This window comes from Battus philenor, unplaced genomic scaffold (assembly GCF_028537555.1).
Source record: "Battus philenor isolate CCGP_79_NKW_IND1 unplaced genomic scaffold, ilBatPhil1.0.hap1 SCAF_13, whole genome shotgun sequence".
Classification (NCBI taxonomy): domain Eukaryota; kingdom Metazoa; phylum Arthropoda; class Insecta; order Lepidoptera; family Papilionidae; genus Battus; species Battus philenor.
Genome location: NW_027181675.1, coordinates 1,261,203 through 1,288,454, shown reverse-complemented (window position 1 = coordinate 1,288,454; position 27,252 = coordinate 1,261,203). Strand labels below are relative to the sequence as shown.

At 36.0% G+C, this 27,252-nt stretch overlaps 1 protein-coding gene across 1 annotated transcript in view; it reads right to left on the bottom strand.

Moving 5' to 3' along the window:
• The window catches only part of Vrp1 (Verprolin 1), a 50,339-nt gene that overhangs the window by 19,419 nt on the left and 3,668 nt on the right, over window positions 1–27,252 (bottom strand). Inside the window, exon 2 of the mRNA XM_068777222.1 lies at window positions 18,873–19,204. Coding sequence (XP_068633323.1) covers window positions 18,873–19,204 — 332 coding nt within the window. The remainder of the gene's footprint in view (window positions 1–18,872; window positions 19,205–27,252) is intronic.

Here is a 27,252-nt window from a genome sequence, read left to right as displayed (position 1 = left end):
TAAGACAGGAAAAACAAGGGATTCCTGTACAATGACTCAATCAATTGAGTCACCATACTCATGACTAAGTTATTGTCGGCAAGGAGGTAAAGGACAACCGCAGCTTTACACTCGTGTGAACTTATGATATACCTCGTTACCATGAAATGTATAGCATCACCTATAGTGTATCCGCGTGTCAGTGAATCATCATTATCACACAGCTTAGCCACGCCCATTGACCAATTAGATTACAGTAAATTAGAAAGCCGCTTTCACATGTTTCAGTTGATGTCAAACCTTCGTAGAGTATGGACGCGTCTTGTCAATTTCCTTTCTCATTCATTTCGTAATGATAAAAGTCGATCTACAGGTGAAGGTATAGCTCAAAAATGTACAAACATTTTTATACCTATTTCCAATCACCCTTAAATTACATTAATTTATTTTTACATTGAAAAGCCAATAAATTTTGGCAACCGCAGGGATAGAAAGTAAACCATAATTAATTATAATCTGTGGTTACCTCAATCCAAATTCGCTTGACGTCGACATTTTTTGTACATCACTGTGCAAATTACAAAAAAATTGTCACATTCGGTAGATAAAGTTTAATAATATATTTCAATAATATATATATATATATATAGCTAGCTTATATAGGTCGGCTGATAGTCGGCAACCCTAGTTTTCAGCCTCCCCCAGTTTTCTAAGCTATTACGTGAAAAGTTCATAGCATTCTCCTACCAACCGGTAAAATTCCACATCAAATAACTATAATTAAAATACCGGCATTTACCACTATGTACATACATAACTGTACAATATCGACTATCAAATAAAATGATGTCACATAGGATTACAAATTGGAAATCTATGGAGGCTGATAAAGTTTAATGGGTGTTGGTAAAGTTTTTTACCATATTGTCCACTCCCACCATTGGGCACGATGCACCACACACGACACTTGCGTAGGTCATCACTCCCAATCGTCGAGTAGTACTCGCTTCACCTTCACTACACTACAGTAACAACACTACACCTGCAGGGGTATAGTCCCTCTTCATACAAACGTCATCGTTATAATACGATAGTCCAGAGTGGCGCACAAAGTTTAATATATTGGCTGTTGATATAAATACATAAATACACAAAGTATAAATACAATGTACCAAAGTACGTGACATATATATATAGATAGCGTGTAGAAAACACGTTTTTTGCGAAAGACGAGATAACTCGTGAGCTTAGTGTAGTATATTTTAATGACATTTATAATTTCCTCGAACGAGAGGTGATAGACCGGTGAAGATGCTTAATCTAAAGTGATTAAATTAGACTTCCTTTAAGAGAGTCTTGGCTTCGGATTACATAGATTTTTTACCATCATCTTTTATATCAGCCGATAAACGATGGAAGGCATAATAACCCCCCATCCCCCGACACCAAAGTCTTGTTTTATACTTCAATTTAAATATCAATTTAAACTTATTACATGGAAGTAGGAGATGGTACCTCGTGTCTTACCATATATGAAATACCAAGCCTTCCTCACTTTTTGCTCTAGATATTATTTAAACTATAAAATGTTATCCCCGCGTAAACCAAAGCCGGGCGACCGTCAGCCGGATGGTGTTCCACATAACTGAAGTTACATCACAAACGCTGGTACAAGCGGAAAGCTCCAGGGAAGCCGCACAATGCAAAGGACAATGAACGTACACTGTCGCGATGCGAAACGACGCAAGCGTACAAATACTGTACACAGGTTTTTATATCGCCCTGTATCTCTTCACAAAAGATACGGAGCATGTACACTATCCGTCAATAATATCGTCACCATTACCTACCATTATTTAAGTTTAACTGCATACGCATTTGAGTAAAATTGATTGTATTAGATTAATTCGTTTAAGTCAGCGATTCCCAAAGTGATCTATATCGACCCCTATCGTCTACGTCAGCGAAAAAAAAATTGGGGGTCCATGAAATGAAAATGGGAAAAATTGTATTTCGTGCGACAGAGATAACGCTATACGAAACCGAAATTAGTCGATTGTCTCTTTCCAAAGGTCGGTGTGCAATATTTATCGCCGGGTACTGTATGTGGTTGGTCTAACTCAGTGATTCCCAAAGTGGTCTATATCGACCCCTAGGGGTATATGACAACCCGCAAGGTGTATACATCAGCGAAAAAAAAATTGGAGGTCCATGAAATGAAAATGGGGGTCCACGATAGTGGATCTCAACACATACACTGACAGTACCTATTTACTTACATCATACTATCTTATAATATCAAAACATTTACATTATTTATAAAAGTACCTATGAAGTAAAACATTTATTATATATGTTTATAAAACTGTCTAAGTTGTAGAATGTTGGTATAGATTGGTTTAGTTGGTACATAGTAGAAACAAAATTTTATTTTGAGTAGTTTTAATTTAAATTCAATTAATAAATGTATAAATTAACATGTGTTATTACTTTAAGTTTTTAACACTAAATTTCACTACAGTTAGAAATTTACAGGAAATCAATATCTGGTAAGTAGAGGGTCTACCCAACACGGAAAAACATGGCAAGGGGTCTACGACACAAAAAAGTTTGGGGAACTCTGGTTTAAATGATCCGTGAGAGGCCTATATATCGACATAAAAAGTTCAAGACTGCTGCAAAACGCACTGGACAAGTTTAATGAAGGATTATGTAAGATCTCAAATTGATTTTTTTGGACCGGACTCTCACTGCGTCCAAAATGGCATTTCGGATTCGGCGGATATGAGATGGCAGTACGCAGAACTTTCCTAACCTAACCTCTTTAAAAGTCGCGAATCTCACGAGCTCCAGGGGAAACAGCTTGGGCTGGTACATACCACTATCATACCTAATTTGGAGACCTCAAAATTGAATCAAATCTATACATATAAATAAAATTGCAATGTCTGTTTGTAATATTAAAATAAAGAATGCCGAAATTGAGACTTTAGTAGCACAGCCAAATATCATTGGCGATTATAAAGCTCAACGAATCCGCTGGCTTGGTCACTTGGAGCGAATGGGATCGGATCGTGAAGGAAGCGTACCTGGAAAAACCGAGGGGTCGAAGACCACCGGGTAGACCCAGGTATCGCTGGATCGATCGCGTTGAGGCAGACTTGCGCGAATTGAATGTCAACCAATGGCAGACGATGGCGCAAGGTAGAGAAAAGTGGAAGTCTCTCGCTTCGGAAGCCAAGACCCACTTTGGGTCACTGAGCCAGCGGAGTAATATTAAAATAACCGCTACTTACTACACGCCTATATATATATATATATATATGTATATATATATATATATATATATATATATATATGTGTGTGTGTGTGTGTGTGTATATATACATATGTATATATTACTACAAAACTTACATTCCTTTTTAATTTGTCCGTCTATCAGTTTATCTGCTAATGTTGAAAATGTCTGAACCGATTTTGACGGGACTTACACTGACAGGTAGCTGATGTAATAAAGAATAACTTTGGCTACTTTAGTTTTAGAAAAAAAATTGAAATATAATATTCCACGCATACGTAGTCGCGGGCACAGATAGTGATAAATAAAATTTATTAACACGTTGAACGCCAGACTAATAACCATGTTTAGTTCAGTGTGCCGCGACGGACACCATGTGACTGCCATCATGTTGGGTCCAAGAGGCCGCGTCGGACACCACGTGTCCGCATGCCCTCGATCACTTCAGAAGCCTCTGGGGAGCCAACGGACAGTGTTTCGACTGTTTTTACCAAGGCATGTGACCCGCGCGGCCCCGCTGAAAAATAATATGTAAATCGCTGTTTCCGAAAGTCGCCCATTATTTTTAAGGGTTTTACTGACAATATTTGCAAAAAAACATCTTGGCGATTTTTTGACGATTTTCGATTTAATGGTGTGGTCCCAGGGGACAGTATGCTGTCGGACACATGGTGTCCACCATGGCGTTCAACGTGTTAAATTGTAACATAAATAATTATTATTGTATTTAAGACTGATGTCCATCAGTGGGCGTCCTGCATCTGAAACGATATTACGTATACACTATTTGTTATAGCCACATAAGTAACATGATAGAACAGATAAAAACATCAACAAACATCAATTAGTCACTCCGCAATGAATCACCAACATAGCGTGTGACACAACGTGCTTCTGAGTCACAAGTTCCCCATGTTCAAACAAAGACCATTACTTATGTGCTGTCGATATGTTAAGTAGTCGCTTTGTAATAAAAAAATATATACAATACCTGTGTAACGTTTTGTCAGTCGTTGTATTTCGTGCGACAGAGATAACGCTCTACGAAGCCGAAATTAACCGATTGTCTCTTTCCAAAAGTCGATGTGTAATATTTATCGCCGGGTACTGTATGTGGTTGGTCTAACTCAGTGATTCACAAAGTGGTCTATATCGACCCCTAGGGGTCTATGGCAACCTGCAAGGGGTCTACGTCAGCGAAAAAAAATTTGGGGGTCCACGATAGTGGATCTCAACACATACACTGATAGTACCTATTTACTTACATCATACTATCTTATAATATGAAAACATTTACATTATTAATAAAAGTACCTATGAAGTAAAAAAATTATTATATATGTTTATAAAATTGTGTAAGTTGTAGGATGTTGGTATTCGCTTTGTGGTCGCAATACATTTTGAACTTGTAAAAACCTGAGAGTCGCAGTCTCAGAGCTTCGCTACCTTGCACTGACTTGTTCAATTCGTCACTTTATAAATACGAACTAAAAATATTGACTTATTGCTTATGTTATTTTATTTATAGTTTATTTAATGTTACGTATATTTTACATAATAGATACAATATATTATTTTGAGTAGTTTTAATTAAAATTCAATTAATAAATGTATAAATTAACATGGGTATTTACTTTAAGTTTTTAACAATAAACTTCACTACAGTTAGAAATTTACAGGAAATCAATATCAGGTAAGTAGGGGGTCTACCCGACACGGAAAAACATGGCAAGGGGTCTACGACACAAAAAACTTTGGGGAACTCTGGTCTAACTAGTGGTGGATTACCCACGCCGCGTCTACTTGTCTCTTATCTTTTTTCACGGCCCTAGTTAATAATCGAAATTTTGGCCAATGTTACCTATTGACAGCCCTGGTTCAGTACATTAAAACTAAAAACTAATGTTTCATTAAACACTCGCTGTCGTTACAGATTGTATCGTCATAAGTTAGGCTCGGAGTTCAGTGCGTTTATACACGGCTATTGGTTTAGCCGACGGCTAATTTCCTCTGGTTGTGCCGCCTTTGTAAATTAGATTTGAAGTCATTAGGCAGACGTATCGGTGTACCCGAATCGGCTTTGTTCCCGCCCGCAGACCGACTGCCATTTTCTAATCCGCGTAATGCCTTAAGACGTTTTGCAAAGGGCGATAATATTACACACATCGGAGATGTAGCCTCTGAAAACCTTTTTTTTCAAACGGCTTTATTTAGTTCGACCCGTACGGAATTTATTTGTTTATTTATTTGGGTCAAAATTAGAAATTTAAATTTAAGCACCTTCCCGTTTTCAGATTGATCTGATATTTGGAACACACATTTAATTTAGATGACAATACAATATAATAAAATCAATAACATTATAAATCTAAGATGGCTGCCGATACAAAATAGCGGATTACATATTTTTCCTTAACCCCCTCAAAATGAGTAACAAATGAAAGGGCTACACTAGTAAAACACGATGATTATGTCAAAATTTAAAATTCAAAATGGACGCCGCTCCAATATGGCGGACTAGGTACATATTTTTCCACAACCACCACAATATGGGTATCAAAAAACCGTAACTTAAAAGTTTTTTAAATGTATTTATTTTAAATTCAAATCAAAATTTATTCAAGTAGACATTTACATGCGCTTTTGTATTGTCGATAATTTTAACATTACAAGCAGTAAGCTGCCACCGACTAACGCTGATCTGCAATGAGCAAACCAGAAACTAAACACTTGCTCTTTTCAAATTAAATTCGACAATGTTCGATATATACATTATAATATCAACTCTATAAATGAGTCATCATACCAAGTTCCACATAGTTCATATAGTTTCAATTTTAAATTTAAAACAAAGATTATTATATAATTTTGGTGAAAAAATCAAACTTTTTAACAATATAATATGAGAGATCCGATGGCTTCTGCGATGTAAACGCCCGTCTAAACTCAAAAATATTTTATAACAAGCCCTAGCAATTGCTACTTTACGGGATTTAATTGCTAATTTAATTAATTACGGGATTACCCTCAAAAATATTTTTTAACTAGCGTTAGTAAATACGCGTAAATACGAAACTACCCTCAAACATATTTTTTAAAACAAATGTTAGTCTGCAAAAAGTAGCCGTGTGCGGGGAGCATTAGTGACTTCGCTGAATAACTTACTAAACATCTGGACGGACATCCGTACGATCCATCTGCTCTGACCATATGGTAATTAACTCCGACCAACAAAGACAATGTCATATTTAGACAGGACAATAAAATGGCAGCGATAATGCTATTTTTCGTAAATGATAATTTAAACATATTATTATAAGACAAATCATTTATTGCCAGGAAAATAACTGTTTCATTCGCAGTACACATATTTTTAACCTAAATTTTTTTTTTTCAGCCTGTAGACGCCCACTGCAAGGCTTATACCTCTTCCGAACACACCACGACGGCTGGCCGTATCCGGAGATCTCCCGCGATCTCAACTAAGTCGTCGGTGCAATCGCGGCCCCCAACTCCTGGCTACCACCAGAGAATCTTTCCGCCCCAACGGCTTTCGGTACCCCAAAGTGTAAGTTTCAGCCCATTGATGCCATTGCACGGCATAAACATCCCCTTAAGATATCTATGGGAAGATTATATATCTAATATATAAAATTCTCGTGTCACGGTGTTCGAACTTGAACTCCTCTGAAACGGCTTGACTGATTTTTACCAAATTTAATATGCGTATTCAGTAGGTCTGAGAATCGGCTACTCGTACTATCTATTTTCTATACCCCCTAAGTGATAAAGGTTGTTCACACTTAAAAAAATTTTTTTGTTTCAAAACAACGTTTGCGGAATCAGCTAATATATATATATATATATATATATATATATATATATATATATATATATATATATATATATATATATATATATATGTATATATATGTATATATATATATATATCATCCATGGGCTGAAACTTACATTTAATGTACCAGGAACCATTGGGGCGGAAAGATTCTCTAGTGGTAGCCAGGAGTAGGAGGACGCGCCGTGATTGGACCAACGACTTAGTTATATATATACATATATATTTAATTATATATATATATATATATATATATATATATATATATATATAATTACTTTCAACACCGCAAAGCTATAATTAGCGGAATAAAGTTATAAATTTTAATATGCATCAGGTACACGCGTACGTGATGTGAAGTATATATTCGACCCTAAAATAAAATTTTTAAAACTCCTTTTATTTTTCAATGAGAACCACAAATGGCCTGAACGGAAAGTGCAGAGGGGGTCGTATACGCCCCACGTGACATGGAAAATATTAACCCTATATAAAGACTACCAATTGACGGTATAAGTGTGGAGGCGTGAAGCAAAAATGTCTTTCATTCCTTTCCACACATCGCCTCACTTCGCCTTTCCTTCAGAGTTCTACTATTTCATCTCTATTATTTTAAACAATTTATTTATTATTATTTATTTACTTTCTTGCTATCTATATGGCACATATTTTCCACATCTCATACCAGCTAGATCATCACTATTGCCTTTTTTTGGTTTTCCTCTTTACTCTTCAATGAGACGATGTTCTCTATGCTAACCTAGCCTTGTATTTCAATTACAAGGTTACTTTGTCTTCAAATGACAGACATCGTTCGTACATAGTTTGTCATGTGTTATCTTGTATCTCGCGTTCGAGATATCTAATCACGTACTTGATAACATTGCAATACACTTGCGTCTTTTTATTCACTCCAATGGTATGTTATTGCAAGCATCATATAAGTGACTATCATTTTGTCTGTATGGCATCTTTCGCAGGACAAACTAGTCCAGTAAAATTAATTATAATCTTCTATCTCTCTCTGTAGTGTCCCTGTATACTGTTATATATATTTTAATTAAAAAAAGTAACATAATTAAGTTATTACTTTATACGTGATGCTTGAAAAAGTGTGTATAACTTTGAAACCTATTTACTAACAAGTAAGCTATAAATTCATCTGTTTATAGACAGGACATAGAACCTCCCCCAAGTAATTTCAAAAAGACCGATTGCTACATCCTATACCGCGCTTTCATTGCACGACTACCACTGCATGTGCGGAAGTGGCTAAATATTGGTCCTTTTCTTACTTAGGATGGACTTCCGCGAGGTAACGCCTGATTCCATTAAATAGTAGTAGTAGTAGAGGAGACTGAAGCGGAACCAAGCGAACACCTGTTCTGCACGATGAAAAAGCCTAATTTCTGTTAGGGTAAGACTCTTCTTCTTTATAGATGATGAACAGTCCTGCGCTGTCTGCATGCAGCTACTTTCCACGACCTTGACTATATCGTCGGTCTAACTAGTGGAGGGACTGTCTACCAAGCGTCTTCCAGCTCGTGATCGAAAACCGTTCGGCTCCAACGGTCATTGGTTTTCGCCAACTCGCCAACTGTCACGTCAGACGACCAATTATCTAAGCTACGTCATTGATCTTGGTTTAGAATATAGTTAGATTTATTATATAAACGGTGTTGGCCAAATTGAATATTTTCAAATAAAACAACCTGTGCCGACAGAGTTACTGCCAAAAGCTATTAGCCATTCTCATTCTTATACACAAAAATAAATCAGGTAACATCTCAGGACGATAACTGTATTTAGTAATAAAAAATGTTAAAGATTTAATGTAAATTATTAATGACTATATAAATTTGCAGCGCGTAAACTGTCAAACGCGAGACATTCGTAGCAAAATGAAAAACACAAGTTCATAGCGAACTGTCAAATGAACGAAGTTCACAGCGACATGTCAAACGCGCGAAGTTCATAGCGAACAGTCAAACGGGCGAATTTCACAGCGAGCAGTCAAACAGGCGAAGTTCATAGCGAACTGTCAAACGCACGAAGCTCAAAGAGAACTGTCAAACGAGAGAAGTTCATAGCGAACTGTCAAACGCACGAAGCTCAAAGAGAACTGTCAAACGAGCGAAGTTCATAGCGAACAGTCAAACGGGCGAAGTTCACAGCGAACAGTCAAACGCGCGAAGTTTATAGCAAACTGTCCAATTACTTTTTTCAACTTTTCAAATTTAAACTTATAAACCAAAGATGAACGAAATTTGCAATATCGTTCTCAAATCATAGCGCATCAAAAATAAATTAAAGCTCATTTCTACAAAGATTGAATGATCAAAGGTCTAAATTTTTTAAAGGAATAAACACATCTTATTTGTCAGCAAAATTTTTTAATTTCTATACCTATTTCCGATCACCCTGTAAATTCATCGCTTTGAAACTATTGGAATGCGTCAGACCAATAACTTCTGACATTACAAAATCTACAAGGACAGATAGTAAACAAATACTAATTTTTATTATTATTACGTTATCATTTCTGAAACCATTTATTATTGGATACGGTTTACCATACATTAATTGACAAGTGAACTATACATTCACACATTTAAGGCTTTTACAATTACAACCAACCTGTATATGTATAAATGCTAAATACCGACAGTGTTACCCAGTCTTGAATATTCAAGTATGTGCGTCTTAGAGTGCTGAGTGCGCACTCTGGCGGCTCGCGACGGGCCCGGCGGAGGAGGCTTCAGTTTTAGAACACGCACTGCACCATATCTGCGGGCGCGGCCCGCTAGCACTCTCTATCTACTTGTTATCACACACTTGAATAATGTCTTACGACACACATTTTCAAGGATCTTTTGAAACTTTTCACTTGGTTTATTAATATGTTTATTAGTTTATTATTCTCAAGAAGAAATCTACAGCAGAATCTTTTGATGAGTTGGCCCGGCACATTGTCCTAAATCTCAAGGCATTTAACGGTCTGTAGCGCTTGGGCAGCGACTTAAATAAAATAATGTAGCAACTAATATATAATTGTGTATTCCAAATTGTATTGTTAATATGTATAAGTTTTAGCTGTATTTACCCATAAGTGAAAATTGTGTAAAAAAAAATAATAATATAAAACGCTGTCGTGCCTCGCAGCAGGGAGAAGAAAGATCCGTATCAAATAGCGGCAACCCTCTCCCAACTGTCTGCGTTTAGTTAAAGCGAAAGATAAATACTGTAAAAAAAAACACCAGCGATACAAATTAGAATTAATAAAAAAAAAATATTTAATATGAGTTAAATTGTCAATGGTTTTTTTTTCGTATGGCCCCCGCTATTGGGGGCCTCTCGTACCCCCCTATCTTTTGTGGGACAGGGACTTTACGGGCAAATTTAATTATTCACATAATTTTTCATTATTTACTTTCTCTTCTTTCATACTTGACATTGTCTTTCGGTCTATTCTTTCATGCCACAATTCTGCTGTCTTTCACTTTTGCTCTGTATCACCTTTCATTCATTCCTCTTTTCTTTTTACATTTTCATAATTACATTGTTATTTTATATCACATTTCTATTACTTAAATTCTATAATTAAACTAGCTGATCCCGCAAACGTTGTTTTGCAAAAAAAAATATGTTTAATTTTCGATTTAAAAATAAGGGTTGATCGTAGAGGAGTGAAAATTAAGGGTTGTATATATTTTTGTATGTTGTATCATTAAAAAATAAAAACAAAAAATTTCGTCAAAAAAATAAAAAATAAAATTTAAGGGTGAACAACCCTTATCACTTAGGGGTATGAAAAATAAATAGTAGCCGATTCTCAGACCTACTAAATACGCTTGTAAAATTTGGTAAAAATCGGTCAAGCCGTTTCAGAGGAGTTCAAGTTCGAACACCGTGACACGAGAATGTTATATATTAGATTATCTATGGTAGTTTTTTATTGTTGTTTTGCTAGGGCGCTGAAACTCGGACGGTAAGAGAACTACCTTCGGTTCATCCAAATGTGTTCCTGGATATCATCAGATTCGACACGCACACCTGCATCGTTGTCATTACTAACGGTCATGGTACCCTGAACACAGAGTAATCCTTACCATGCGCCACCTGGTCCTATCTTTGGACCTACAAGGCCACTTGGACCTTTTCCATATATTTTTTCAATCAGTTTTTTAACTATGTTTTCCATATTGACATCGAGAATGCAATTCATTGGATTTGTAGCATGTCCCCCTACAGCATCACATCTCGGAAGCGTCTATACCAGTGATTCCCAAACTTTTTTGCGCCATGCCCCACCTTACCGTATTATTTAAAAATATGCTTTCAACGTTTATTTTGGCACTGAAATCTATAATTGCGTTTAAATTGCCCGGAGAGTTAAACTAGTGTCGAGTGCATTTGAGAATTGAACCCTGAAAGTTGGAAAATACTGATCTATACGGCCTAGATCGGCTTACTGCAAGGTCTGCTTCTTACCTGTAATTGAATATTGGGACCAAAAAAATCATATCGACAGAAAAAAATGCGTGGGCTCCACTTTGGGAAACACTGACAAGACCAAGATCGGCTTTTTTCAAGGTCCGTATCTTACTCCTTACTGAATATTGGAGATATAAGAAACAAAAATGAAGAAAAAAAAACTAAATATTGAAAACTATTTGTTGTAAATAATAAAAAATTATATGAAATGAGAAAAATATGAAGTCCTAACAGTATTAATGTAGCCTATGTTGACGACAATGCCTGGAACATTTTTTTTCGCATTTACAGCGCGCAGACAGTTGACAGAGGGTTGCCGCTATTTAAGACGGGTCTTTCTTCTCCAGCTGCGAATCACGACAGTTTTATCATTAATTACAATTTCTCTTATGAGTAAATACAGCTAAAATGAAGACATATAAACAATACAATTTGTAAGTTTTACTCAATTATACATTAGTTGGTACATTATTTTAAAGTCGCTGCCCAAGCGCTATAGACCGTTAAATATTTTGAGGTTTAAGACAATGTACCGGGCCAACTCATCAAAACATTCTGCCTTAGATTTTTTCCTGATGAGGTTTTCACATAAGGTCACGTGGTTACGTCTTTTGAATTCGAATCGGGAGCAGAGTCTGAGTAAGTGATGAAAAGTAAAGAAAGCACAACCCAAAGAAAACTGTGATGAAAAAATAGTATATTTAAATAATAAAATAAAGAATAAAAGAAATTTACCTAGCCACCTAAGAGTAATAAGATGATGGAAGGAAGGCGATGAAAGCGAGAAGGAATGAAAGAACAAAATGAAAGATATTGTGATGGAAATAAGGTAAGAATAAAAGAAATTGAGAAGTATGACAGTGAGTGAAGAATCAAGATAAAAAAAATCTGAAAAACTTATTTGTAAACAAAGACCCTGATCCCAACTAATTAGGGGTACGAGAGGGGGCCATAAAAAAAAGTGGTGAAAAGTTTGTACCGTGGAGTCGTCACATGGGCAAGTGTCGTTGTTGTGTAAGATATATTACGCCTACACTTGCCATTTGTTTCTTCCAATTTTTACATTCCCAAAATGTATACCGAAATATCCTTTCGGTTTATGGACAGAAACAGTTTATTCTGTACGAAACGTAATATTTTGTACAACAGAACGCCATTAAGCTTATAAAACATAATGCGTTGAATATTAATAAAAAATACTGTCTTTACATATCAATTCTATTTTTTTTATCCGAATCTTGTTTGACAAATTACAGTACGTGGACTTCATTCATCAAAATGATCAACCAATACAAAAAACAACGCCATTGTTATATCAGAAATTCAAAACGTGATGGAATTTGTGCGAATTAAAATCACGCTCGCATCGTACAAGTGGGTGTGGGTACTTCTAAAAAAAGCGACACGATCCCACACGCACTGCGCTATTTGAGAGTGACACAGTTGGTCTCCGTAAGGATATACAAACTCACGCGTGGGTAACACATTCACCAGATGGAACCCACACCTGTAGTAGACTAATTTTAATCCGCTCCGTAATTTTACAGCTAACTGTTCGTCGTGTAATACTTTGACCAAATAAATACATTTAAAAAACTTTTAAGTTAAACGGTTTTTTGATACCCATATTGTGGTGGTTGTGAAAAAATATGTACCTAGTCCGCCATATTGGAACGGCGTCCATTTTGAATTTTAAATTTTGACATAATCATCGTGTTTTACTAGTGTAGTCCTTTCATTTGATACCCATATTGAGTGGGTTAAGGAAAAATATGTAATCCGCCATTTAGTATCGGCGGCCATCTTAGATTTATAATGTTATTGATTTTATTATATTGTATTGTCGTCTAAATTAAATGTGTGTACCAAATTTCAGATCAATCTGACAACGGGAAGGTGCTTAAATTTCAATTTCTAATTTTGACCCAAATAAACAAATTCCGTACGGGTCGAACTAAACAAAACCGTTTAAATATAAGGTGAATTTGTTTATAATATGCAAAGTCTTTATTTATTCTTTCAAATCAATTTATCCTGTCCAATAAAACGCACTTACTCCAACTCTTTTTCCAGTCCTCGAAACAATAGTTTTACGTACTGCGTGTTCTGACTCGGAATGAAACACCACTGGTTCACAAGGAGTTCTTTATTCACAAATCAGATGGTCACCCTACTTTAACACAATGTATACTTTCGCTTAGTCCAAACTACGCTTCAAAATCGCTCAAGAAATCACTATCCAAACAATTTACCAAATAGTCACTTTGTATCACTGATCGTAGATCATAATCTTATAAAAAAAATAACACTGCACTGTCGACATGGGGAGTACACCGATTTATACTACGGAGGTTCTAGTAAGTTCGTTATAGTACTCGATAAGAATTTTCGAGAAGCGTGCACAAAAATCTATAAATAATTTCAAGGTCACGCGTGTTTACTGCACTTCTTATCCTAGGGTTCCGTGTTTATTGTTGAAAGGGTTCTGTAACTGGTGCTTTGTAACAATAGAAATAGTATTTTTTTAGTACAGCCTTCAAGACCTTATTTAATACGGTTTTAATCTCCTTAATCGTGTCAAAATGGCATCCCCATATTAGCCTTTTGAGTAAGCTGAATAGATAGAATTCGCACGAAGACATATCAGGCTAACACAGTAGTTACGGAACGATATGAGTCAAATTTTTAGACAAAAAGTCGCGAGGAACCAATGACATCGACCCTACGAGACACAGAACATCCTTTCTTGATTTCGATTGAGCCAAATGATATTCCAACTTTGAACAAACAGACGCTTTGCAAATGTTATAGACAGTTCTACCCACCTATGAAAAAAAATCTACCTTAATATAGCCCCCGAAATTTTAATGACAATTTGACTTTACTTTTTAAATACAGTAGTATATGTTATAAGATATATAGGGGCAAATATACAACTCGTGTATTATCAGTTAATGTATGATATATCTAATCCAAAAATAATAATAAACGCCATGGTGATATAGTAAGAAAAAATTTTAAAATTCGAATTAATATATATTTAAATTAATTATTATCTGTCCCTGTAAACTTTATTTTGCCACATGTCATTGACCTGTTGTATTTGGATTAAAAAAGTAACTAAGAAAAGGACCAATATTTAGCCATAGTCACAGAGTGACTTTATAGAGTGTTTGGCACTAATCGGTGTAACATAACTCCTGAAGATGCCCCGCGGAAGGGTGAAACGCATGTTGAGTGATTTGATGGTGGCAGTTGTGTGATTCGCATTGTTTGCCGCATACGCATTTATCAGCGGGCTGGCGGGCGGTGCACTTTTTTGCACGACTACTACTGCATGTGCGGAAGTAGCTAAATATTGGTCCTTTTCTTACTTTGGATGGACTTCCGCAAGGTAACTCCTGATTCCATTAAATAAAAAAGTAACGTAATTAAATTGTCTCTTTACACATGATGATTGGAAAAGGGGTGTATATGTTTTAAACCTCTTTCTGAGCTATATATCGAAAAGGATAAAACTTTTTACACCTATAACAGCGCCTTTATATGTTGTCCAAACACTATCTTTAATACAAGGATAACGAAATATTTATTAAAGATAGTACGACTAAAAGTAAAAGTACGGTGTCATTTACTTTTTTTTTTGAGTTTAACTATTTTAAACGGTTTTATTTAGTTCGACCCGTACGGAATTTATTTGTTTGGGTCAAAATTAGAAATTGAAATTTAAGCACCTTCCCGTTGTCAGATTGATCTGAAATTTGGTACACACATTTAATTTAGATGACAATACAATATAATAAAATCAATAACATTATAAATCTAAGATGGCCGCCGATACAAAATGACGGATTATGTATTTTTCCTTAACCCCCTCAATATGGGTATCAAATGAAAGGTTATAATGTCAAAATTTTAAATTCAAGATGGACGCCGTTCCAATATGGCGGACTAGGTACATATTTTTCCACAACCACCACAATATGGGTATCAAAAAACCGTTTAACTTAAAAGTTTTTAAATGTATTTATTGTACTATTGAATTTACGTTGTCAAGTGTAATTTAAATTGTCTCTTTCCAAAGGTCAATGTGCAATATTTATCGACGAGTACTATAAAACTTTCACTGGCGCATGGTGATGTCAAAAAATTCATTCAGCAAGTGTGTTACGCACGCACACATTGATATATATCAGGGGTCGCCAACTTCCTTAAAAATAGGTGACATTTTCGAACATTTTTAATTTTACGCGAAACGCAAATAACTACCTATTTAAAAGGTATGCAAAATGTTTCATTATATTCATAGATCACATATAGACAAAGGTATAGAACGGCGTGCTACGCGAAAGTTGAATGCATTAGAATTTGGTTCGTTCGTTAGTTTTTAGTGTCAATCCATATGCATTAAGGCGAAAATACATGAACGATTTCTTTGATACCCGAATTTAAAAATAACAACTTTTTTATTTATTTATATATTGTATGCATATGTGTATAGGCATGTTTATGTGAGTATATGTTCATATGTATCTAGTAAGACTTTTGTTCACCCTGCATGCGCTATAGAGTTTATTTTTTTATTTTATTTATTTAATATTCTTTATTGTACACGATAAGATACATTTACATTGATACAATGGGCGGTCTTATCACACAAGGCAATCTCTTACAGACAACCATAGTATGGAAAAAGTAAAAGTACTAATAATGGGTAGTTTATTGAGTGACTTTCTTCTGTGTAGGATTATGATCCTCTTGCACGTCCTGACAGTGTATGTAATAATGCTATAAGCGGAAACTTGCAATGATCCCTTGATGTATAACTCGCCTGTTAAAATGTTAATTAGTTTTAAAGTTTCCCGAACGAGTAAAAATAAATATATATGTATTCAATTTTCATTTAGTCTTTCATATTTATTGCCAGTGATTTAAAAGACATTTTGTAACATAAATAAAACAGTTTCTTTTTTTTAAATATCATCATCATCAGCTTTTAGACTTCAAGGATGATCGTCCTTGCACTGGTCGCATTCAGCGACCTCCAGCTTTCTTGCCGTCAGGCCCCCTCCCCCGCCCCCGCCCCGATCGGTTGACGGTGAAAAATTTTACACAAAAATGAACAGAGAACACGGGCACAATAAAAGTTCAGAGTCGCATGTGGCTCGCGAGCCGCGGGTTGGCGACCCCTGCTTTACACAGTTATACGCACACCACGTTGGACGTCGTTGCGTGTTATGACACGCGCCGAATGTTTGGCCAAATATTCACATTCCGTACGTTTGGGATACTTTTTATATTGTTATTCAGCCGCTTTGTCCTGAATTACTACCGAATGTTTAAATAATTATTATTAATGTTGAATGCAACACAGACTTTAGTAGCACAGCCAAATATCATTGGCGAATATAAAGCTCAACGAATCCGCTGGCTTGATCACTTGGAGCGAATGGGATCGAATCGGAGCGTGAAGGTAGCGTACCTGGAAAAACCGAGGGGTCGAAGACCAGTGGGTAGACCCAGGTATCGCTGGATCGAACGCGTTGAGACAGACTTGCGCGAATTGAATGTCAACCAATGGCAGACGATGGCGCAAGATAGAGGAAAGTGGAAGTCTCTCGCTTCGGAGGCCAAGACCCACTTTGGATCACTGAGCCAGCGGAGTAAGTTGAATGCAGTATATATTTGGAAGTTGTCGAGATACGACGATTTCTGGACGCTTGCAATAGGTTCTACGATTGTCCTTTAGTACCTTGGACTTACTAAAAGTATTTAAATAGGACACAAAAGTATATTCTAAACCAGTATTTTTCAACATTTTATGTGTCTGTATTTAAACTTCATGTTGGCCCCTTAATCCCTTGGCCTGCACGATATCTGCCAACTGCGCGAGCTATAGTAAACAAGAGAACCATTAAGAAAAGGACCAATATTTAGCCACTTCCGCACATGCAGTGGTAGTCGTGCAACAAAGTGCACCGCCCGCCAGCCCGCTGATAAATGCGTATGCGTCAAACAACGCGAATCACACAACCGCCACCGCCAAATCACTCAACACGTGTTTCACCCCTCCACGGGGCATCTTCAGGAGTTATGTTACACCGATTAGTGCCAAACACAGAGTGCGTGTACTCTCCATGTGCGCAGTGGCTAAATATTGGTCCTTTTCTTACTTAGGATGGACTTCCGCGAGGTAACGCCTGATTCCATTAAATAACAAGAGAATCGGTCGCGCGCCGCGCCATTCATCTGTTCAGTCGCGTACCTGAACTGGCGCTTAATGTCTACCTTTCATGACACATGTTTTTCAGAGCAATGAAAAGAAATGTGAAATAATAAACAATGTTTATGTACAAACAGTAATTCTTATACTTCTAAGGTGCAATCATAATCAATTAATCAGTCGACAAAAATAATACGCGGCATCTTATGCACCGATTCCTCACCACGAGCCTGACTCAGGGCTTTTGTTTATGGCACAAATTCTTTACCACGAGCCTGACTCGTGGCTTTTGTTTATGGCACAAATTCTTTACCACGAGCCTGACTCGTGGCTTTTGTTTATGGCACAAATTCTTTACCACGAGCCTGACTTGTGGCTTTTGTTTATGGCACAAATTCTTTACCACGAGCCTGACTCGTGGCTTTTGTTTATGGCACAAATTCTTTACCACGAGCCTGACGACTCGTGGCTTTTGTTTATGGCACAAATTCTTTACCACGAGCCTGACTCGTGGCTTTTGTTTATGGCACAAATTCTTTACCACGAGCCTGACTCGTGGCTTTTGTTTATGGCACAAATTCTTTACCACGAGCCTGACTCGTGGCTTTTGTTTATGGCACAAATTCTTTACCACGAGCCTGACTCGTGGCTTTTGTTTATGGCACAAATTCTTTACCACGAGCCTAACGACTCGTGGTTTTTGTTTATGACACAAATTCTTTACCACGAGCCTGACTCGTGGCTTTTGTTTATGGCACAAATTCTTTACCACGAGCCTGACTCGTGGCTTTTGTTTATGGCACAAATTCTTTACCACGAGTCTGACTCGTGCCCTTCGTTTATAGCACAAATTCTTTACCACGAGTTAGACTCCTGGTTTTCACTTATGGCACAAATTTTTCACCACAAGTCAGACTCGCGGTTATAGACCAAAGGGCTAATAATCAAATTGCCCCATTGCAGAGCGTGAACGCCATATTGGTAAACACTGTTAACTGAAAACTTATGAATGCATGACTCACCAAAGGCATGGGCTTCTGTGGCGGCGGCTGAGGAGGTGGACCTCTTGTCTTCAGCTCACTGGGTTGCCGCTTCACAGCTGGTCGCGCAGGCGGGGGGTCCCTAGGATAGTCTTTCGGGGAATCCCGGACGTCCCTCGGCGACTCTTGCGGCGCATCTCTGGCCGCGAATGCTTCATTAAGAGCAGCTGATATAGAGGTCAGTTTGTTAGAGGGCACCGGCGACGGTTGGACGGGTCTGATCTTCTCAGGAGACGAACCCTGCGACTGCTGCTTATGTGGAAGCTGAAGCGGAGACCGCGGACTGTCTGCCTTCGCTTGTCCATTTGTTGTACCTGGAAAGGGAATGATACTTGAGTAAAGCTCTCTTCTTACATTTTCATGTTATAATACGAATCCTTGTTATGTCGCCTGATTATTTTGATTTCATTTAGGCTATAACTGATAAAAATCTGTATTGTTAAACTTTACTAAACGATGTGTTGTTGTAGAGTTTCTTCCTGCTTCTATCAAACCTTGTGAAGCAGAGAAGTCATAAACAAATAAACAGATGACGATCAATAAGAGTTCTGTTTAAGGTTCCAATGTTAAATAAATTAATTTTATCTTTATAAGTAACCGATACAGTGTAAGCTGCAGTAGGTAGGCTACGTAGCGCGAAGACCAGATGTCCGCTGGAGCCTTAAGGCTTTGGAACGGAGGACCACGGCAAGCGCATAGAACCCCATAAGATGGTAAGATTACCTTCATAAGGTCGCCAGATAACGCTGGATTTAGACCACCTTCTCTAGATCTCATTGAAAATCAATGGGGTAGACTTATGCCCGGCAGTGGATATTCTGTCTTGAGTAATGGTGATGATGCTTTGTTAGATCGAGCAGTTTTTTTTATGGCCCCCGCTATTGGGAGCCTCTCGTACCCCCTATCTGGTGTGGGACAGGGACTTTTTATTTACATTTTTTTTTAATTTTTTCACATACATTTTTTTATTTTCTTTCTCTTTTTTCATACTTCATATTATTTTTCGTTCATTTCTTTCTTTCCACAAATCCACTGTCTTTCCCTTTCGCTCTGTATCGCCTTTCATTCGTTCCTCATTACTTTTACATTTTCTTATATACTACTAGCTGATCCCGCAAACGTTGTTTTGCAAAAAAAAATTGATATTTTAATTTACAAATAAAAAATAAGGGTTGATCGTAGAGGGGTGAAATTTTATGGTTGTATGTATTATTGTATGCTGTATCATAAAAAAATAAAAACAAAAAATTTCGTTAAAAAAATAAAAATTTTTTTTTAAGTGTGAACAACCTTTATCACTTAGGGGTATAGAAAATAGATAGTAGCCGATTCTCAGACCTACTGAATACGCATATTAAATTTGGTAAAAATCAGTCAAGCCGTTTCAGAGGACTTCAAGTTCGAACACCGTGACACGAGAATTTTATATATTAGATATCACATTTTTTACTAATGTTCTATTATTATTCTATATCACATTTTTACTTATATTGTATTATTATTTTATATCTTAATATATATAAATCTCGTGTCACAATGTTTATACTCAATGGACTTCTAAACCACTTAACCGATTATAATAAAATTCGCACACCATGTGCAGTTCGATCTAAATTGAGAGATAGGATAGTTTAAATCTCAAATTATAGTCGCAATTTTAATTTATTGCTAATTATTGTCTGTTATTATTTGACAGTCACAATTATCTGTTAACTCCAAATGATTCTAACAGATGTCGATACCTTTCGACTGGGTTGAGTAAGTAATCAATAGATGGCGCTGCTATGGTAAATCTACGAACGTGTCATATAAGCTACATTTTAACAGCATAATTACCATGTGTTGTTGACGCTATAAAATTAATTAAATTTATTTTGTAGTGAACGAAATACCGTATAATTCAATTATTTCCACTTTTTAAATTTTCACAGCAACGCGTGGCCGGGTCAGCTAGTCACTTTATAACTTTTCTTTGTCAATCTTATTTGTTTGCTATTTTTTATTTTCGTTTAGATCGAGCAGTTGCATCATAGCGGTGTGCAAATAACATTTCAAAATAAATTTACCACAAACAATTCACAGTAATTTTTTTCTAGTGAGCAGCGGAAAAGTACACAAACTTGTATAATTCACATACAATCTTATATAAATCACACTCTGTGCATTAATTATATAGAAATGCCACTGCTCACAGATAAACTTCCAGAGGATGGGGGAAGCTGTCTTCTGCGTACCATATTACACTGATATCGCCAACCAGCTTGCCGAACGTGCCGAATATGATATATCCACCCATAGATATCTTTAACCCTTAATAGCCCGATTTACCAAAGTGATTTTTTTTTAATATTACTGTGTTTGCTTGAGAGTCTAGATGAAAGAAAAAATAGATTTTTATTTTAATTTCGTTGAAAAGAATATTATACAACAGTAAAATTCGTACAGCCAACCTATAAAAAAAATTAATAGTAATGTGAACATTCGGTTTAAAAGGTTGGTATCAAAATTGAAACTCTAGGTTATTAAGGGTTAACGGAGGCCTTGACCTCGAGGGCGTCTGTGTTGAAACAACGGTGGTTTAAAAAAAATAAGCACTTTCGTATAGAAATCATATATAACCTCCATTCGTCATCAAGTACAAATAACAACAAACCACAATAATTGTATCATAAATTACCACAAATGTCGATTACTCAGCGCTTAGGTATACCGGTTAATCCTTGTTGAATCACGGAGGTTTAACCCAAAGAGGACTTATTTCCTTGTTTCGATATGTACATAAATGCATATTTCTGGTGATCGTTCGAAGTTTAAACACAAACTATAAAAGAAACAAAGTGAAAATGAAGCCAAATCAATATGGATTTGCAACCTGGTCGTTTATGAGCAACCGTAAAGAAACTTCAATGACAACCAGGGAGCAATGAAGAGGGGTATGCTTGGACTTTCTCTGCGAGATCGAATAGGCCTCTCTAAGAATTGGTCGCTTGATATGACGAAGCACATCGCACGTGTTTACTGTTGTGTATGAACTGTTATAGTGACGACCACGAAAAAATACCAAGGCATAGGTAGTCCCCATCTATGTGAGACAAGGATGACATCTAATAGATTCAGGCGTTATTTTGCTAAGTCCAGTCCTTAGTTAGAAAAGGACCAATATATAGCTACTTCCGCCATGCAACAGTAGTCGTGCAATCTCATACCTAAAGCTGTAACTGTCATGGAGCAGCGTCAGTTAATGACAAAACCATCGACAGGCCGAAGGTATAGGAGGTTCTATTTTCGTCAGCAGTAGCTCAGTAAGAAATGGACTAATATATAGCTACTTCCGCCATGCAGCAGTAGTCGTGCAATCTCATACCTAAAGCTGTAACTGTCATGGAACAGAGTCAGTCAATGACAAACCCATTGACAGGCCGAAGGTATAGGAGGTTCTATTTTCGTCAGCAGTAGTTTAGTAAGAAAAGGACTAATATAAAACTACTTCCGCCATGCAGCAATAATCGTGCAATAAAGTTAACCGCCCGCCAGCCCGCTGATAGATGCGCATGCGGCAAATAATGCGAATTACACAACTACCACCGTTAAATCACTCAACACGTGTTTCACACTGTTTTTGGTACTAATCGGTGTAACATTACTCCTGAAGATGCTTCGTGGAGGGGTGATACAGCTATATATTTGTCCTTTTCTAGCTAAGGATGACACAGTCAAGATACTAGAAATTTTCTGGATGCGATCAGCGCAAGAACATCGTAATGAAACTCTATTTTAGTCCGTTATATTGGACTCCTCTGATATCCTCATGGGGTGTACAAGTGATTACTATCACAAGCCTTCACCTAATATCTTCACCATGACCGATCCTGCGACTTGCCACGATGTTATCTATGTCGTCGGTCCACCTGGTGGCAAACCAGACGAGCAACTCTTCGATCTACGTAACTGATCTTGATTCTTCTGCGGATCTATAATATATATATATATATATATATATATATACATATATATGTAGTAATAAAGAAAATATGTGTTAAATGTATGAACAATAAATGTAATGTTGCAAAATAAAATACTAAGGAAACCTAGAATGTAGTGGTTGAGGATGGATGTATGGCTAATAGAATGAAAGAGAAGAATGTTAATAATAAAGAATATGAATAAATTATTAGAAATAAAAAGTCCCTGTCCCACACGAGATAGGGGAACGAGAGGTCCCCAATAGCGGGGACAAATAAAAAAAACAACTTATTTATATTAACACCTTGCAGGCTGTACTGCCAGAAGTTAATCTGCGGTACAACTCATACTTAATTATTAATAATGTGCAAAAGTTTGACTTTCACATAGTAACTAAGCTCTCTGGCTCCCTTAGATACCGCGACGCAAGTAACTTCATTACTTATTCCATCGCAACGCTAACTTAGTTCGTACATTCACGTATCATCGAGTGACTATTTATAAATTCTTTAAAGAAACCTCGACTTGAGCTGTGACTTCAAAACGTATAGACAGCGGGTACCCTTAAAGGTTACATCTCAACTAAACTGAATTATATATTCAAAGTCTTTTTAACTAGGCCACTTTTAGATGTTTTCTAAGACTGTGGAATACCATGGTATTATCCACAATGGAAATTTAGAACTGTGTTATTTGTTCCGACCCATCTACATCACGGCTTAATTTTATAATTTTTTTTTCTATCTCGCTCGCTCTTATCTAGGGAGAGAGAATCTCTTTTTATTGCTTTTTTTATATATTTTTTTTTGCATCTTTCCTCCTTATATATTTAGAACTGTTTTTAAATGGCTTACGCTATTTGGGGCCTTTCGTTCCTATCTTATTTATGGGACAGGGACGTTATTATTTTTTAATAATTTTTCACTTTTTCTTGTTTATTTCTATACTCTTTTGTCATTCTTCACACGATCTATCTTTCTTCTACTTACATTCTACAATTTTTATCTTTCTTTTTCTAACTAACTACCGTTCATTTTTCGCCTCGTTCTTTAATATAACAGGTTTTATTTCTATATTTTTTAATTTGATTATTTATACAATTTATCACTGTTTACATAGTTATTGTTTTATTTCTTTACAATTTTTCCTAGTTATTTTAGCTACTATACGTGTTACTTTTATTTATATTCATCTCATATTTAGAACTGGTTATAGGTGATGAACATTGGATTATTGAACTAGCCATCTAAATATCAGGCTGAGCAGATTGATACAGCCTCACGAGCGTTCTTGATTCTGAAGGCTAAATACTTATCGAATTACATTCAAGTAAAGTTCCTCTCTCGAGAGTGCCTGATCACTTTATGGAGCATTCGCCCAGCCTCCTAGAAATTGTAAAAACAACCCGTACCACGACTCCTAAAAAGCTATTTGAGCTTAATTACTATATACACTAATACCTCGCTTTGCGTCGTTTCGTTTTGCGTTTTTTTCGAAGTTGCGTCGCTGCTTAATTAGTACTAATTTTCACTGTGCGTCGTTAGATTTTCGAGGTTGCGTTGTTTTGGGTTCGAGCCTAACTTTTTTGAAAAAAAATCTTCTTTTCCCAAAAGAAGGCAACACTTTTGTTTCTAATTGCGCCATGCTATCAAAACTCCGGGATTCCCTTTCTAACTAAATATCAACGCAATTTTAATACAGTTTTATTTTCACCATGGATTTCTGTTTCAATTACGTAGTGTTTTGCTTTTTTTAAAAAAAGAACCATAAATTTTAACGTGTTGTTTCTGGTTATAAAAGGTATATATTATTCCAATTTATTTATTGACAGAGTTATATTATTTTTGTTTTTTAAATGTTTACTTTGTTAAATTTTCTTTTTTAAAAGTTGTATTTTCGTGACCCTGGAACCTATCTTCGATCTTTACATGGTTCTCTGTAGAAAATCTTAATTCACTTTGCGGCGTTTCAATTTGCGTCGTGTTTTTTTGGAATGTAACCACGACGCAAAGTGAGGTATTGGTGTAATGACTTTTAGACTGTACGTAATCAGTGTCTCTTTCATTCCCCGCAAACTATCACAAAAAAAATTATATCTGGTACAAATTTATCAAAATCAAACTATTCTTTATTCGAATAGGCCATTACAAGCAGTTTCAAATCGTCAATCAACATAAAATGTCGGCATTGTTGTCCCTACAGGAAGCTACCAGCTCTGAAGGCAGTTCTAAAAGCCGGCGAGAAACTCAACAGTTGCTTTTTACAAATATAATTTTATAAGGAGATCGCGACAATAATTAGCTTCCTGAGTAAGCGTCAACATTTAATTCCACGCATTAACATCAGTATAGTATTGGAAACAATAATTTACTTTTTCAATTTTGTTATATTACTGATTTTAAATCTCTTTGTTAACATTTGAAATTGAGTGTGGAATTTTATTGTACATACGTACACCTTATGCCATAAATGATTTATTTAATTTATACAGATTATCCTTGCAGACGTACTATGTTAGAAATATACTAGCTGATCCCGCAAACGTTGTTTTGCAAAAAAAAATAAAGTTTTTAATTAACAAATGTAAGATAAGGGTTGATCGTAGAGGGGTGAAAATTTAGGTTTGTATGTATTTTTGTATGCTGTATCATAATAAAACAAAAACCAAAAAAATTGTCTAAAAAATTAAAAATAAAATTTAGGGGTGGACCACCCTTATCACTTAGGGGTATGGAAAATAGATAGTAGCCGATTCTCAGACATACTGAATACGCATGTAAAATTTGGTAAAAATCGGTCAAGTCGTTTCGGAGAAGTTCAAGTTCGAACACCGTGACACGAGAATTTTATATATTAGATGTATAACATAATATATGACAAATCAAAAATAATATCCCATAGAAATCGTAATAGAAACAGATTATCATCAACAAAAATATGATATAACATATTTTAATACAACGCATATATTATATATTAAATCATTAAAACTTGCTGACCACGCCTTGTCCGATCAAAAAAAAAAAACAAAAAAAGAGAAATTTTCCATTGATTTCTCTTAAATGTTTACGCGAAATATACGAGTCCGAACGTGTTATTAATGCCTTTTACTTTTTTATACATGACATAACAAACAACTTAAAGGTGAAGAGTTCTTTGTTTATTTGTATAAAACAACTTTGTGTTATTTATTAAATGTACCCACTTCTGGGCTTAATCTTCGCGGATCCATTGCGAATCGATAAAATTTTAAGACATACTATAATAAACTATGTTAATGCAGATAAAAATATACATACATTTCTATTTTTTATATTCTCATATACACACACATTTCTATTTTTACATCCACCCATTTACATTTTTATATTCACAAATAAACACATTTCCGCTTTTTACATTCACATATACACACACATTTCCATTGTTTACATTCACATATACACACATTTCTATTGTTTATTTTCACATATACAAACATTTCCACTGTTTAAATTTACATATACACACACACATACATTTTTTACATTCACATATACACATATATATTGTTTACATTCACAGATATACACACATTTACATTTTTATGTTCACATACTTACACAAATTACTTCTCAAATGCCCTCTTTGTTATTTAGTTACCACCATACTTTTCCTTCATCATCATCATTTTATCCTTAGGACACCCACTGTTAAACATGGGCCTCTCTCAAAGTCTTCCAGTAGGACTACCGTTCATCTAGAGTCTTCTGAAAACCATATAGCCTATCCATCATGTGAATGGACATAGTAATCTTCACTTGCTGGTTTATTATCTCCACTCTAGAACCTTAGGGCTCCAGCAAGCTGTTCCACATTCTGTGCCCTGCACACATACACTTCAACCTTTTAATCAGCTACATCCCAGTTACATTCATTCCTCTACAATTCTCTCCCCTGATTCAATCTCGTAGAGAAATTTCGAGCAAAAGTTATAAATATTAATATGTATTACATACTCACATATGTGATGTGAAGTTGTCTATATTCGGCCCTACAATTCATTTTTTTAAGAATTCTTTGTTTTTCAACGAGAACTGCAAATGCCCTGAATGAAAAGTGCAGTGGGGTCATATATGCCCCTCATGCCATGGAATGTCTTAAGGAAATATTATCACCCAGGGAAGTATGAGAGACCCCAAAATGGGCCCCAGAAAAAAAAACCCTAGAAAGAGGCTTTCATCCCAGAAACAGATACATTACATTATTAATACAAAACAACATTAACACACTCAATATATACTTGTTCAATTCAATGTGTATGTACAAAGTAATTGTACAAATATGACTCATTCATGATAATGACATGAGCACATTAAACTCACGCCATGGAAGTGTTACTGTCTTTACACTATTGGAG